Here is a 17931-nt window from a genome sequence, read left to right on the forward strand (position 1 = left end):
AGATACACCTCACGCGTTGGTTGGTTGGACTTTATAAGCGTAGGCCTATACCGCCATACAACACAAGTCTTAAGTGCCTATATCCTTTCCTCGTGACTCCACAATAAGATGTGGTGTTTGTTTTTCAACGTTATCACTAATGCTAAATCTTTATTATTATCCATGGTGTTTCTTGTAGACAGAGTTTAAATGCAACGCAAATCAAACTGGTCAGCTTCTCTTGAGAAAAAGACCACAGTAATCTCACAATCTAACAATGTCTGTTGAGAAAAAACACAACATTTCTCATCAGTTCTCTTCCAAGAACAAATGATCTTAACTATGTTTCCCACATTCATTTCATAGCTGTTTTGGAAGTACTGTATACTGTACAGTTTTGCTCAAAAGTTTACATACTTGCAGTATCTGCAAAATATGAATTATTTTCACAAAATAAGAGGGATCATATAGCACGCCAAATACGCATAAACCTTTACTCTTCCTAATTATATTTAAGTGTGAACTCGTGAATTAACATTTTGCATATTCTTCAAGGTGTATGTAAACTTTTGAGCACGACTATATCAACATTTGTCTCCATTATTATTATTACTATCATTATTATTATTTACAAGGTGTTTTAGGAGAAACATCAGGGACAAAGTTGATTCTGCAATAACATTTCCCCACATATTCCTCAAAGTGGAGTTATTTTTGAAAGTCTTATAGACTTAAGACTTATTCTTGGCTACAGAAAAGGTAATGAAATGGATATTTCAAGGGTTCATTAAATCCATTCATAATGTAAACAGATTCACTCATAATCTTATGCTTAAAGGGTTAGTTCACCCAAAAATTTAAATTATGTCATTAATTACTCTCAAGTCATTCCAAACCCGTAACACAGTCGTTCATCTTTTGAACACAAATGAAGATCTTTTTGATGAAATCTGAAAAATTTCTGTCTGTATACACAACTACCACTTTGACGCTTCAAAAAGTTCATAAAGAGATCATAAAAGTCATCCATATGAATTGAGTGGCTTAGTCCTCGAGGATTATCCCTTAATGTGCTGCAAACCACAATAATGTTTCTTCATTACATTACATTATATTTTCAATTCAAAACAGCTTATTTTGACAAAAAAATTCTACCCTAAAATGGTTGGCAAACGTTATCTACTTAGACCTTAACTCGCACTCTTTCAACTGTGTCACACTTGAAGAATAAAGCTCAAACTGTATCTGCTTTTGGCATGATTTATAAAGAGGCAATATGAATCAGAGAGAAAAGGACGGAACCTTCACACAAGCTAAAACAACACAATCATTTTATCTTAGCTCATAGACACTGATTTTCAAATAAAATGAACACCCCTTTGGTTAATAAATACATATTAGTAAAACACTCCCATTATTTCTGTAGAATCAGTGCAAGGATACAGATTTAAAGAGGCAACAAAGGCTCAGATTCAGCAGTGTGCTGTGAATTTACAGTATAAATGCAAAGAAAAGAATGAGAAAAGCACAGCAACAGCGGTGAACTGCATGGGCTTCGACGCCTGCAGCTCTGCTTTCCCAGGTTGAGTTGTTTTATTCTTGTAGGAGACCGTGGAATCAATAAAGTGTTTTTCTTTGTCCAATTGCGGCTACAATATTGCAACATTGTCCCATGTCAAAGTGCATTACTCTGTCCTTCATTTTTTGTTCTGTGTCCACTGTCATTGTTTAAATTCTCAGGAATGGACACACCACACAGAAGAAAGGCATCAGGGCTTCTCTTGCTAATATTTCAAATGACAAGATATAGACATGTTAAGAGAAAGCACTAAGTATAAAGTATATATTATGATTTACATGGACTCATGTTGTCCACCTTACCTGCATCGTGCTGTAGATCCAGGGCAGAAGGCTGGTCACTCTGCTATATACTCCTGGTTGTTGTCTTTGTCCACAACCTGCTCCCCAACTGGTGATTCCGGCCAGATACCAGCGTTCATCATCTCCCTCGCACATCAGTGGACCTCCACTGTCCCCCTGAGACCCAAAACAAGGACGGAGAGAAAGAGAATGGAACTTCAGACCATTGTGAACAAACAACTGTAACATTTGACTTAAAGCCTTTATATGTAATGCATTATAAAAGTATATTTAATGCACCTTATAATGCATTGTGTGGTTTCATGAACTGTATAGTCAACAGTTCTAAAGCATTATTGTACTGAACTATTCATTGAACACACCTTTAGAAAGGCATTAAACGCACATCAAACAACCAATTTCAGATGTAACAAAGAATCTGCATATATAATAATGCATTTTAACTGTGGTTAAACATTATTTATGAAAATATATAATACATTATGAATACATTTATAAAGGATTATACATAAACATTAAGTAAAGTGTTTCTAAAACATTAATTAAAATAGTGTATACAATTTAAAACAAAATGAATTCATTGTTTTTAGAAAAGTACTTTTAATATACAGTATATAGAAACCACATGATTTTGTTGGTTGCACTAAATGATTCAATATTATTTCTTAGAAATAAGATAAAATAAGAAAATATTATGTTGCTTTTCCTTTAAGTTTTGTAAAAAAAAAAAAAAAAGTGTGACATACAGACCTATTGTAATTTTCATATAAAAAAGTTCCAGCAAATGTCATCGTGCTTGCATAAATGCTTTGTTGAATAAAACATATCTGCAGCACTGTGAACAACAACATACAGCATTTGCCCAAACACCAGAATGAATCAATGTCATGACACAAAGAAACACTGGGCGAGACTTTGCCAGTAAATAATGTGTATTTGCCTGAGGTCACTCTGTGGTCTAGTATTATGGACACAATGTTAGATTCACCTGACAGGAGTCCCGGCCCCCATTCATATCGCCGGCACACATCATATTCCTAGTGATGGCTCCCCTGTACACCTGACTGCTGTTACACACACGTTCGTCAATGACATTCACTGCCACATCCATAAGAATCGTAGAGCTATGGTCTGTGGAATAATGGAAACACTCACAGTCAAACGTCAAGGTCGGCTAGAAAGCTTAGAAGACAACACACACTGTGACGTGGACAAACTTCGAAGCTCAAATCAGCAGTTTGCAAACTGTACTTTTATAAATAGTGTGAATAGGTAAAATTTCACCTAAAATCTAATTTTATTTAGGATTATTATTATTGTTAAAAGTATTTTTTTTTCATATTGACTTTTTTTATATAATTATATTCATTATATTTTTGCATAAAGAAAATAAAGCCTATTAAAAGATTTTTTTTATTTGCATTGTCATTTTTATGACTAAGATTTTTTTTTTTTAAAGTTTATTAGTAATACTCTTTATTCTCAATGATGATTGCTATTAAATTAAAATATTTAATTATCCTATCTGCACACAAGTTTTATAACAAAATCAGCATTAACTGAAGGCAACACAACAAACACTATCCTGTTGTATACATCCAGAACTTTACAATTAAAATAATATATCAGATTTTTTGGACATTTCAGGACAAGTCACATCACATAAAAAAAAAAAAAAAAAAATCTTAATAATCATAAAAAAATAAGTTGAATTTTCTTCATGCAAAATGTAATAAGTTATTTCTCTCTCTGTATCTTTTTTTTTTTTACCAGATTTGTGAGATTCACCCACTAAATGTTGTATGTTTACCTTCTCTATGACATTGTCCTGTTTAGGTAAATAATAATAATACATTGTTACTCTTTGTCCCATTTTTCCCCCTCAACCAATTTCGTTCATTCTCATTGTTATCTCTCTGTACCTGCTCCCTCTTGTGTTGTCCCAAAGCCAGATGTCCGGCACTCTAATCCATTAGAAAAGGTCTGGTCAAATGTAGGAAGGCAAACTGGCTGTATGGTACCTGTATGTGAAAGGGAATGTCGAGCAAAATTCAGAATATAAATGTATGGTTCTTTAAGGGTCACTAAATGGTTTCACGGTAGAAAATGCAGTGCAAACATATTTTTGTCAATCCAACTCACTGGAGAAAGCAACAGGACTGGTGAGTTTCAGTAAGGCGATATCATAATCATTGGTGGTGTTGTTGTAATTCTCATTCACCATAATCTTCTTCACAAGGAATGGAGTCTGAAAGGTATTCTGGGAAATAGTCCCAACATAAACACGCCAATTTCCAGAATTCGCCATTGAGCTGTGATCAAGAGAAAAAGATGATCACGTCAACATTTATTTTTTCATCAATGCTGTAATGGCATAAATTGATTAAAAGAATGTCTGAAAACTCACTGAAACTCAAAGCAGCTATAAATAATAAACATTTGACAACTGATTCGCTAGTTCCTGCAGCTTAACTAGAACATTGCATTAGCAACAAACATGAAGCTTTGAAACATTTGCAAATCTTTTGTTTTGAATCAGTGGTCCGGAACTTGTATTGAACGCACTAAGTCACATGATTTCAGCCAGTGAGGCTTTGTTACGTTATCCTGCTCTAAACCTTGAATAATTTGTCGTATCTAGGTGGTGTTGCTTTGGTAAACCATGATCGAGAGTCTAAAGGCCCGTTTACACCAAGCATGATAATAATAATAATATTCATAATATAAAAATTGATCTAAAATATAAAATAATAGCAGAATCCACAGCACAACCATAACGATAACAGCACAGAGAAACAATATCATTGGAATCACTTACATAGACAACTATTTTTTTCCAGCTGATGAATGATTAAAAGCAATGACAGCCAATCAGAATCCAGTAGACCTTAAAGAGCTTGAGCATTTAAAGCAGCAGATGACAAAACGGCAGCATGCCTTAGACTAAGCACAATAATATTGTCCACCGTTATAGTTAAGTTTATAGTTATCTTTCTTGGTGTGAACGGCCTTAAAGGGATAGTTCACCCAAATTTTTTAATTCTGTCATTAATTACTCATGTCGTTCCAAACTCGTAAGACTTTCATTTATCTTTGAAACACAAATGAAGAATTTTTTATACATTTTTCATTTATGTAATAAATGTAAAACTTATGCATGTCTAATAATGAAGAGGAGAATGATATTTAATTGCTTAGAGAATTGACCTAGTTAGTCAATCCCTGCCTAATAACCAACCGTTGGAAGCAATGGGCAGCTGACACAACAAAGTCTGGAGAGATGAGCGATCCACCACAAACGTGGTGTCCATTGAAATGCAGGCTGACCTGCCAAGGCCACTGGCCAAGTTTAGAGGACGTGCCACCTATGATCCTGGAGGCACTTTGCTGCTTGCCACAATCTGAAAAAAAACAATACACAAAACTATTAATTCAACAGTTCAGTGTGAGAGGGATGATCCATTTACTCATTATCCAAACAATGTCACTTATGGAGTGAACAATGATTGAAGGTGTACTGTGATGTATAACGTTTCATTTAGTTATGCGTCACAGTAATTTGATGTAAACTGCAATCAAATTTATTCTTACCTGTGCACTCAATTGAAACTGCACTGTGGTCCAAACAGCTCGAGCTGAACAAAGAAAAATCGTCAAAGACAGATATTATCTATTGAGGAAGTTTATACCCTGAAAACACAAAAGGTCTTATCCCAGCTAACAGGGACTATTCTCAGAACTTTGGGTAACATTCTGGAAAGGTTCTCTCAAAGTTATGAACAAACATTGTTGAACAGCTTTCACGTGATTTCACACCTTATAGGAACGCCCACCTGGAAGGTGAAACAAGGCTTTCCTCCATTGCCCACAAGTCAGTTTTACCAGGTTTGTACTAAGTACTAATAATACAGTAAGGCAGTGATATTAAAATACCAAATTCAATATACACCTTATTGATGATGTATACTATGCAAAGGCAAGCAGATGAACCCAGAATATAAACGTCTAATTAAGCATTTTTCCACAGAAAACCATTATAAAGAAAACGCTTAACGATTTAGCCTGTTGCATTGCGTTCATATTTTGGCTTCATCTGCTCGCCTGTATAAAATATTCATCATAAATAAGGTGTGTGCAAAGTTTGATCTTTTAACACTTTCCCTGCCATTGACAGAATTTTCCAGCTTTCCATGTTTTCACTGTTATACGGTAGGGGGCGCTATTACACATCTTCTAAACGAGTACAGAATCTCCAGATCAAAACAGGCAAAAAAGAAGCATAAACAAAAGATTAAAGGGGTCATATAATGCCATTTTTGTACAAGCTAATATGATTCTTTAGGGTCTAAATTAAAAGTTTGTAATATACTTTAATTAAAAATTCTCATTAGTATTGTAAGAAAACACTAATTTTACCTGGTCAAAAACAGCTCTGTTTTCAGCACGCCGTTTCAGTGCATGTGTCTTTAAATGATAATGAGCTTTGCTCACCCCGCCCCTCTGTTCTGTGGGTACACCGTATTAGACATTCTCTGACCTTCTCTGACCGTATCTAACACAATAACCACGTGTTATTCGTTATAAACGTGGGATTATGAATTATATTGAGAACGTCGTACATAGAAAACATGCCGTAATGTACCCTGAGTGTAAACCTTAGACGCATTCATCGTGAAGCCTGCAGCAAGGTTTGCAAATTTCGCAAAGATTAATATAAATACTAATATAAAGGTTAATAAAACATAACACTCATCGTTTTTTCTCGTTTGTGAAGCTGTCTGGTGTGAAATGATTCGCGCAAACATGAAAGCACAGACGATCGTGGGGAATCCCCGTGAGGGAATCCCCGCGTCAATCCTTTGGGCATATGCTTCAAAAACAAAACTCAGCCACTGCTTCTTCAACGGCTCGGATTTAGGAACATCCAAATGACTGCTGTGTTCCTTATTACATCTAAGAACAGAACACCACAATCGCTTAGACGCCATTCTACTCCAGCATATCAACAATGGCGGACTACTATGACGACGGCTGTCACAGCTTGCTCAGGGCAGGTCTTGTGTTGAAACACGGCTGTCAATCACAATAGCGGGAGGGGCGTACGATCTTATGACGTCACAATATCGAACGGCTTGATTTCAGAGATGGTCAAACATAAGGAGATTAAAACAAAACCACTGGATGGATTTTTATCATGATAGGATGGTTGTGTACAGGCACTGCCAACAGACATTTCAGTGCAATCAACTTGTAAAAGTGCATGTACCATTATATGACCCCTTTAAAGCATTGCTTATGCACGTTGTAGTCTTTGGGTAAAAACGTGATTTTCTCAGATTTTTGTTTTCCACTGTCTAATCGAATGAATGGAGAGGCGGGCCTTCCGTTGTCGAGATGAAAGCTACAGTTGCTTTGAATGCCCGGAGACTTGTGGTGCTCTCGCGGGTTACCAGGAGCTTAACAACTTCACGAACCAACTACCACAATGTTAACAGAAAGTAAATAAAGTTAATAAAAGGCTGATTTGACGTTTACTTGACTGACAAGACAGCTGTTTCGGTGGTTGCCTAGCAACATAAAAACGCAGCGCACTGCACGTTCTGTGTGATCGGGGCAGTGCTGTGTACCTCGCGTTTTCGAACCTGAAAAACGCGTTAGGTGTGATCGGGGCCTAAGGCATGTTTTGAAGATTAAGAAACTTTTTCATAACTTGAATGTTAGCGAAACGTTTTTAGAACATATTTTTGTTAGCTGGGATGCTGTTCTACAATCTGCACTTTATTTGATCTGGTCTTACCTGACATTGACCAGACCCTGTATAAGTTTGGCTGATCTAGATTGTAGAGTAAGGGCTGTGGACATCTCGCTATTCATTGTACTTGATGCATAAGACCTAAGGGAAAAGAAACACAAGACATCAGCTATATTAAAATAGTTTTTGTTGGAACAAGATTCATATTTGGTTATACAGTATCTGGACCATTAAGTGTTCACCCAATGAAGATCACCCAAAAATGAAAAAATCGGTCATCATTCAATCTACCCATTATGTCGTTCCGAACCTGTATGACTTTCTTTCTATCCTGGAGCACAGAATACAATATTTTGTAAATGTACAAGTCATATGGACTTTTATGTTGCTTTTACTGCTCTATTAAGGTTGATGGACCCTAGTCGCTGCTGACCAAGAGCTACGTGAACATTCTTCAAAATTTCTACTAAGAAAAGAAAGTCATGTGGGTTTGGACCAACTAGTACTGTAAATGGTAGCAGAATTTAAAGAAATGTTCTTGTTAGTGATAGATAAATATGTTTACCGTCTAAAGCCCAGTTGTTCACAGATCTGGTCAGCATAACTATTATCCATTCCCTGAGAACAAACTGGAAGGAATCGACCATCCTGAGCAGTTCTGACCTGCAACTCTCCACCTTTACCAAATCTCACTGAGAACATTGGAAAGGAATGTTAAACAGTGAAATTACTTTTTTCTTCTTCTTTTTTTACAGTAAACATATCTGACCATCATTAAAACAACTTTAATATACTTGAGATATTGCAAGATATTAAGACTTGCTTTCTGCAATATATATTGAATAAGTGTTATTTTAGTATTATTTACGTACTATTATAGTATTTATTAATATTTTGAATTGGCCTTTATTTTTATTTTCAATTTTTAGTCATTTTGTTATGTGCTTTTGTAATTTTATCAAAAAAAATTATCCAATTTTAGCTTTGGCCATTTTAGTTACTTCAAATTTATTTTATTTCATTAAGTTAAGGCATTTTTATTTTATTTTATTATAAGATTTATATTTTATTTTGAATTACCAAAAATTAATTTAAATAGTTTTAGTAAACAATAACAACACGGTATAGAATTAGCTTGATTTTACTTGTTTACTTTAGCTTAAATTTAACATTAAAAACAATACTAATCTGGTAAGATTTTTGTTAGTTTTTTTGTAATGGTTTTGTTTTGTAAAATTTATCAGATGTTGTTTTAAAGAGGTTTAGATATATTTGCTCTTTGCGGTACAACTTGCACTAGTTTTTAACAGCCTTTTTTTTTTTTTCATAACAATAAATAGAGGCCTTACTGTGTACTGTAAATGTTTATTGCAGTCCAGTCAGTTTCTGGCTAATCTTCAAATCTAGTTTCCTTATCAAGACATGTCATCCTTGTGGTTTTCACCAAAGTATTATCCAAAACACTCAACCAATAATCTCTTTGTAATCAGTAACATCTGATAGTCCGCCTCTTTGTTGTAGAAAGTGAGCTCACCGCAGTTTGTCTCATCGCTGGCCTTTTTGCAGTTTTTGATGCCGTCACACTGAATGGAGGAGTTGGAGCAGATGTCAGACCCATTTTTGTCGTCATGCGTCTCGTGGTCTTCATTTTCATTGCAATGTTTTCCGTTGCAACTGTCCTCATGATAGGTGGAATATGACTTGGATCCGTAACGCACTATCCCCATAAGTGAGAGAGCGGCAAAGAGAACAATCAGGGAAAGGGGTTAAGGTACAAGGTGAGCATTAATGGTGAGTCCTGTCGTTACCTCCAAGCCAGATGGCCAGTCCAATGAGAAACAACAGAAACAGCGCACCTCCCCATCCACCCCAACACTTGCCACTCCGTCCACTAGACTCCCGCCTTTTTGGTGGAGCTGAAGGAACAAGAACAAATCAGCAATCCAACTAAACTAATATCCCACATTTGAGATCAAAAGTGTGTAGCACTACTATAATTGTAGGCGAGTCGAGGACTGTTCCTTCATTCAAAAATACATTTGAATACAATTTATTAAGACAATGGGCCCTATCATACACCCATTGCAATGCAGCGCCAGGCAAGTGTGTTTTGCTAGTTTCAGCCCGATGCAGTTATCATTTTCACATTCTGCGCCACGTTGTTAAAATAGCAAATGCATTTGCGCCCATCTGTTCGCCCATGGGCGTGCTGGTCTGAAAATGAGGTGTGTTCGGGCGCATTGTTGGTGCGTTGCTATTTTGAGGCAAATGAAGACTGCGCCATTGACCAACAAAACCCTGGTCTAAAGTCAATGGCGCAGTATTTATTTATTTATTTAAAGAGCGCGTTAGTAATGTGTGCCTATAGGTGGCTCCACAACGCGCCTACACTTAGATGGTCTGCTTGCTCACTTTAACTTCGCGCACGAGAAGATCAGTTTCCTTGCTAGAGAAGCAGTCAGTTTTTCCGCCATGTAAATAGCAAATCCGCCATGGCGCGAACACAACTGGCTTTTAAAGGGAATGTGAGATGAGACTCTGATCATTAAAAGAATAGGGACAACCCTTTTAGACCACGCCAACCATTTTTCCTATCGTTAAACTATGTTCGGAAAAGCCCTAAGTGCTCCGTGTGCTTTAGACCATGCTCTTAGATTGTTAAAATAGGGCCCAATGACTTCAATATACATAGTCTATTATGAACTTTTTCAATTTCTGAATTAACTGTAATTTTTGTTTGTTTGTTTTTGGTGGGGTTTGACGTAAAAATGTATAGGTGGTGTAACTGTCTGGAGAATGCAATGTTTAAAAATGTAGACAATTCTTGAGGTAATAGTTTGGCAGTCTTTCCTTGTTATTGTAAACAATTATTAATTAAAAAACTAAAATATATTGTAGTGAGGAATTAGGAATACATTCCCATGACTTGATAATTTGTTCTATCGTTTTAGTTAAATCATCTGCATGTACTACAAATTAGTACAATGTGGCCACAATTTAACAAGAATGAGGGTAAGAATTAACAAAGGTTATGAATTTAAAGGTTGTGGGGACAGATTGTTCATTTGGGACAACAGTATCTTATTTTTCTGCGTGTTATGTGCAGGGCTCCATAAAAAGTGTTGACACAAACATTTTGTCCAGCCCTCTTGTTGTTAGTAACAAGAAACACAGAAACAGGAAACCTCACAAACAAGACCTTGTAGATTGTCAGTCTGTGTGTCAAGGTCAGAAAGTTTCATATATATTTATTTTTCCTGCCTAATTGGGTTTGAACAGTTAAATACATGTACTTATGTGTCAAAATGCCTGTCTTTGCAAGTATCCTCGAAGACAGTCATTTATTTCTTAAGTGAACGTAAACAGTTGAGAAAGAAAATGCACAAGTATATTGGATCCATGCATTCGGTCTTAAAGTGACAGCAACCTAATATATTTAAAAAAAAGCTTGCATTTTTATCAAAAGTTTGGAAATATGTTAATACTTTTTGCTTAAATGCTATTCCATTTGAAATTGTAAACATAAAAAAAAAAAAATCAACACCACAATCATTACATTTCTAAGAATTGAAATGGACCAATTTTTTATTGTTTTTAAACATCCTTATTTTCCAGTTTTTAATGTTATAAATTTGAGTCTCAAGCATTGCAGCTAGAACTGCCCTCCCTGTTTTGATTATGATCAATTAGTAAAAACATTATGCAGATATTAGCTTCATTTAGCAAGAGCATATTATGAAGAAAGCTTTTTTTTATGGGAAGCACCAAATCGGAGCGAATCAATAGATTCAGTACTTACCAATAACTCGCTGTGTGACGATGACAGCTGATACCTGAACTTTTGCTGGATCCTTCTGAACATAGTATGGCACAGTTTTCTGTGCGACACCATATTTGTCCTGATAAATCACCTCCTCGTAGGTCATAGGAGGTGGGGTTGTCTGTGGGTCCACTGCCACAGAGTAGTATGGTGGAGGAAGGTCCTTCTACAAAAGAGAAAGTGAAAGAAACAACTTCTATAAATGAGAATGAACACTTGCCCTTTTTTCCCCCCGTCATCTCTATTATAGTTGGTGTGGTTTGACAAGTTCATGTAAAATTCTTTTAACATACAAAAGATGCCACACATTGCTCTTAGTAGAACGTGTTTTGTGTCTTGAATAATTTAAATGCCTTCCACTCCCCAACAGGATTCTATGAGTTCTGCATTCTAGTCAAATGCCATAACAAATATGTCAATATACTTGTATTTCTAGTTTTTACTCTTCACGTGTTTTTATTTTTATTTTATTTTTTTAAGTTGCCATGAAATTTTGTGTTGCACAGCCAAATAAAACAACTTCCCGAATGAGAAAACAAAATAAACGTATTTTTTTTATCCTATTTTTGGAGTTGCTGACTGGCCTAATTAATTTGTTAAAATTTTTTTATTAGATTGTTGTTGTATGCTACATAAGTTTAATAGTTATTTGATGTGGTACATACTTAAACATAGAGTGTAATTTGATTCTTTGGTCACTAAAATGGGATCAAACCTGATCACTGAGGCTGTGTTTGCACTGACTGCATACTCCATCGACATAACCTTCTATATTGACAATCTGTACCAAATTTGATGTTTAACCTAAATTTGTATTAGACCATACTGCTTGAGTTTCGTTCATTTCCTTGTCTTGCTCATTTTCACCCCTTTGATTGTATTGGTTCAGACTGCCCAATCCATTATCATCCATGATAAGACTGAACAAATGCAACCAGGGTATTCTGTAATGGGCACTGTCTTCTGGGAGAGACTTCGTCTTGAGGAAAGGTAGGCAGATTGCCTCTGACAATGTGTTGATGTCTTCATGCTGATTTGTAACCTAGACAGTATGGTCGCAAGAATCGAATGGTTTGCTTCCTTGTTAGCAAATCAGTCCTGAAAAGAATACACTCTTTCTTCTTCTTCTTCTTCTGAATGGATGGATTTCATTACAGGGAGTATTTATTTTACAGGAATAGTTCAGTAAAGTATTTCAAACTCGTATGACTGACTTTCTTCTGTTGAATACAAAAGAAGTTGTCATGATGACTGGCCACTATAACACTTCAAGCTTCAAACATAATGGAAATAAAAGTTGTCCAATCCAATCCAAACATTAATCATTGAAAATATTCCCTGTATTTGTGACCAAATAATTTGAGTCAGTAAGCTGCTCTCTAGAACTGGATCAGTCCACTTCATGAACGAACCAACCTATTTATTGAAAAAATAATCAAGATAAACAATGGTTTTCTCTAATCTTGGAGAGTGTGGATTTCCATCTGTGAGAAAAATAAGTATTAGTTTTATTTCTTGGTGGTTTGTCTACAATGTTTATGAGGGTAGTTGCAGTATTTCTAGTTAATACTAAAGTTATGTTCACATGGCTAATTGGAATACTTGATTCTGATTAGTCAATCGCGGCAACTTTTAACACAACTTTAAAGTTGGCATGAAATCGACGTTGCGATAGTCTTTTAATCCCTATTGTGACACATATCCAAGTGAAACAGTTTCTCTAACAAGAAAAAAATGTAGGGCGGGACTTTTGTCCAAGGGGAATTGATTGGATGGCTGTGGTTTGCTATTGGTCGATCTCATGTGAGTGACAGGTTGCCCCGCCCCCAAGCCACTAAACGCATCATCAGAGAAGAGAAGACATTACAAGAGGGAGGGGAAGTTATTTTGATTAAAGATTATTCAAAAAAATGATGTTGTGCACGGATAAAGAATTTTTGATAAACTTCAATATTACATAAAAACAAGAATTGTACATTTTTGACTTTATGGTGACTTGACATGTGGCTTTCTTTTCACAGTGCACAATGTCTGTCAATACTGATGTCTTTCTCAGTCGAAACACATTTCACAGGATCGCAGACAGGTCTAGATATCTAACCTGCTAAATATCTGTCATCTAATATTAGTCTTTGAAAACTGACACACAGCGATAGTCACTAACGTGTATGAGCACTGCTTTGTCTCCATTGATGGTCAGCGAGTGGGAAATCATGGCTAAAATATAGTGTCAGGGTGACATTACTAAAATTACTGCTTATTATTTTTAATATTGTTATTAATTGCATTACTACTTATGTCTCAGGTAACGATTAAGGTAAAAATGACTTGATAGCACTTCAGAGGCCAGTTGCATATATATTTTGTTAAGACTGTGTCTTAAAAACTAGTCTGACCAACTAGCTAGAGGTAATCAGTCTTACCTTTCAGATTCAAATGAGATTAATCTACCATTTTATGGGACTTTTAAAAGTCATTACCATCCACATCACGGCCCAACCATTTGGTGATAATGACCAGCTTGACTACACTATCCATTACATGTTATCTATAGCCCATTGCAGAACACCTTTGGAAACTATGCAGTTTAACAAGATGCTTTGTAATGCAGTACTGAGTTGTGTTTTGTGACTGATGTATTTTGAAGGTCACAGCCTACCTCACTTTAATTTCCAGTTCAATGGCCTCTTTTAAAAGATGTACCTCTTCAGTCCAGTGAGTAGGTGTGTAAGTGTTGGCACTGCTTCACCAAATAACAATAAACTTGTCTGTTTACACCCGCAGTGTCACCAAAACTATGCATGTTTCACACACTGCCCAGATTTGACAGGTGGGCCATGTTTGCTTTGAATATGTATTAAATTCACATTGTATTGATGTCATTTTTCCACAAGTGTTGTATGAGTCAACACCACTTTTAATACCACAGGTCGGAAGGTGTTTTTTTTTTTTGGTTATTGCCTGCCTAATAGGTTAATAAATATGGGTGCTTAATCCATTCAACTAGACCAGTCATATTTGTTACCCAAATCACATTTAGTTGTTGATATTTGATATAGAGTTTTCAACTATTTAGTAGATCGTTTTTGCTGCAGTGCCACTAATACCTTCTTTATGATATCAAATGTGAATTGGTCATAATAACGTTATAATACAACAATGTTTTTTTGAGTAATCATTAAACCTACTTAACTATAGTTATATTTAACTACCCTGGTCTAGAATGATGACTCTTAAATTGACATACCAGAACAATACTGACCCCAGTTTCAGTCTAGAATGAATAGTGGGTTTCTGTCTGACATGCATGTATCCTGCATGAGTGTTATTCAACTACTCAGAAATCCTAGATTATCTTTAAATTCTTCTTTAGCATTGAGTGGGTTTTACAACAAGTCCTTAAGGTGATACAGACAGCTAAAATTATTCAATATAAAGCTAAACACCTTCCAATTTTCCAAATTTGACCAATGAGGTGTGTTTTAGGCCTCACTTTTCAGTGTTTGATACCAAAGCTTAGATATGAGAAAGAATGAGAAAGTTTTCAGGTCAATGTGGAGGAACTGGTTTGTCAAAACTCTTACCATTTCCCAAAATAGCATGATCAGCAATTATATAAAGCAATTATCAGCAAACTAGCTGTCAAAAAAAAAAAAAAAAAAAAAAAAAATTTTTTACATAGCTTTAATGTTCAATGCATTACCTTTAACTGAGGAACAAGATTATAAGCAGACCATCACCATATTTTTACATTAATATAATCATTTAGGTGACACTTTATATTAGGGTCCCATTAGTCACCATCAGTTAATGCATTTACTAACATTAACAATGAATTTATTCCTCTTTGTAAAAAAAATATATTCATTGTTAATCCACATTAGCTCAGGTCCACTGAATAATACTAACAGATACAACTGTAATTGTTAGTTCACGCTAACTATTGTTGACAAATGGAACCTTATTCTAAAGTACATACAGTTTATTTATAATTCTAATAATTTCTTGATCATTTAGAAACTTGGTAAATGTGTGAAAAATTTTAATGCCACAACTTTTTTTTGTCCTAATGAGTGTGTGTCACATATTGGTAATGCATTAATGCTTTGGTTAAAATTTGTTTAATCACACTTAAGATTAATCACACTTCAAAATCATTTGAACTAATTAACAGCTCTATTTTTATATGCCATTTCTCTTTCATTGTTTTAACAAAGCAAAACAAAAACTTTCTTAGTACCCTTTGGTGCTCAACATACAAGCCAGACCCTTACAAATGCATTCATATAAAAAGTCCACTCAAATAAACCACACGATATAGAACGTTAACATGTCACGCATGGATAAAAACATAGTTGAGATAAATACAAAAGCATACACACTTGCAGCCAAAACTCTGCGATTGTGTCTTACCGTGTCATTGTCTGCCATTATAGGCACAGGAGTGAGAACTATGGTTAGATCCAAAAGTGACTATGTATTTGGGTGGACAGGATTTGTGGACCTGTCTCTACAGTCCTAAAGGAAAAATGTCATGTGACCCTGTTTTCCATTTTTCACCTGCTTTTCAAGACATAGTTAGGACTGCCCTCTTATCCTCCCTCTTTTAGTTTCAATGTAGGAATGCCAGTGTCACATCTACCTGCCCGACCAGTTTCACGACACCGGAGCCCTGCATATCTTCTCACCTCCCCTCTGGCTCACCTGGAAATGATGAGCTAAAAATAGTTTCATGTCAAAATAACTTCCCTGTTGTAAAGTTATCAATATTGTCTCATTTCTCTGCAATTGGCAGGCTTAATTCATATTGTAAAGTAATGGTGGCTTTCAACACCACTGTGTTCACTCCACCTTCATGTTTTACAAGGTGAGAAAAAAAAAAAACAGTAGTCAACATTTGAAGTGGATCAAAAAAGTTTTGAAAAGTTGTCCTAAGACAAGAACGGGTATTGTTCAAAATTCATGTATAACTTTGATGAAAGGTTTTGATCCACTTCAAATGTTGCCTACTGTAGTTCTGTTGGATAAATATAGATGACTAGTTGGACTAAAAGTTGCTTGCTTGATCAGAGATTTAAATATGTTAAACTTCAATCATTCTAACCAATCATTCAACCATCCATTGCAATCATTCACAGATGAACTGCACAGGCCAGAAGTTGGGTAACAATTAAAGTGTAACTTTGCAGCTTTTCAGGCAGCTTTGTAATGTTACAACGTGTTCACGTTTATTTGTCAGCAAAAGTCCTCATATGGCGCGTTTTGCTACAAATTGTATCTTATGCATTTTTGTATCCCCGCCCACAGACAGTCAGATCGACAGAGGGTTATTAACATAACTGTAAGGGTAGGTATATCACTGAAAATTAAATATGTCTCTTTAAACAGCATTATGGTAAAGATGGAACACTATGGCAACAGCTTTCTTACCTGCACTTGAAATACCACTCGGGTGGAACTGACAGAACGGCAGTTTCTTTCAGTTTTTGCCCTCCATTTGGCTGTGTTCGTGGACATCCAGTTTGAAATGTTGACTACAAACAGTAGTCAACATTTCCGTAGCACCGTTCTAGTAGTATTTACGATTCTTTGCAGCCATTTAGCTGCTTCCTACAATGCGCTGAATCTTTCACTTGAGACCGAAAGTAACTTAGCCCCACTGAAACAAGTCGACACCATTAAAGTATTTCCTACTAAAGCAAGGCAGTATTTTGCTGCATTCAAGCCATGTCGTAATTGCCGTAGTCTCAAAATAACAACACGTGACGTTATATGCTGAGATTTTAGGCTTGTTCAATTTGAACCGGCGCTGCACAGACCGATCGGTGAATGGCATCAAAGTACCGCGAGAGCGAATAGAAAGTAGACGGCTCCTTTTGCTTTTGAATTGCTCTCGTGGTACTTTGATGTCATAAACCGATCGGTCTGTGCAGCACCGGTTCAAGTCGAACAAGCCTGTTCACTTCCTTGGACTGGGAAGTAGGCCTATGCATTTCTATGGCACCACCATCAACCCCTAGATGAAACTGCAGCGGTCAGGTCAGGTGGTACAAGTTGGAGCTCTCAGAAAATTCCCATCGTAATTACACTTTACGAGGACGTGAACGTTTTTTACAAGTTGAAATCATCTTATTGCATAAATTATGACATGGCGTGAACGCACCTTTTGAATCTGGTAAGCTTGTGTGGGTGCTTTTAATTTCTTAAATTTGTGCATCCTCGTTTCCTTCCCTCGCGTCTCAGCTCCACGGCGCCTCCACCCCCTGTAGGATGAAAGGGAAGGCTGCAAGGAAAGAAAATGAGGACAGAGGAGCGAAGAAACGAGGAAGCATTAATATCAGTGATAGGCCTATATATCACGTGTTTTGCAGTGGGCTTTTGGGCACTCAAATGACACTTAATGTATGAATGTTATTTAAACACCGGTGAAATGAAACTGGACCAATTTAATATTTTGATTATGAATTAGATCTTTGCAATTTTGTAATCTTTGGTAGGC

At 36.0% G+C, this 17931-nt stretch overlaps 1 protein-coding gene across 1 annotated transcript; it reads right to left on the minus strand.

Annotated features, from left to right (window-relative positions):
* Nucleotides 1-1088: 1088 nt before the first annotated feature.
* On the minus strand, nucleotides 1089-16012 carry tmprss13a (transmembrane serine protease 13a). The gene is made up of 14 exons (XM_084418078.1): nucleotides 15846-16012; nucleotides 11412-11598; nucleotides 9421-9528; nucleotides 9147-9329; nucleotides 8178-8304; nucleotides 7658-7753; nucleotides 5452-5495; nucleotides 5099-5261; nucleotides 4003-4172; nucleotides 3783-3881; nucleotides 2849-2991; nucleotides 1861-2016; nucleotides 1181-1763; nucleotides 1089-1110 (listed from the first exon to the last, which is right to left on the minus strand). Exons 1-13 carry the CDS (start codon nucleotides 15861-15863, stop codon nucleotides 1749-1751), a joined length of 1509 nt encoding a protein of 502 aa, XP_084274204.1. The 5' UTR covers nucleotides 15864-16012; the 3' UTR covers nucleotides 1089-1110; nucleotides 1181-1748.
* Nucleotides 16013-17931: the final 1919 nt, after the last annotated feature.

The sequence above is a fragment of the Rutilus rutilus genome (genome assembly GCF_951802725.1).
Source record: "Rutilus rutilus genome assembly, chromosome: 9".
NCBI lineage: Eukaryota > Metazoa > Chordata > Actinopteri > Cypriniformes > Leuciscidae > Rutilus > Rutilus rutilus.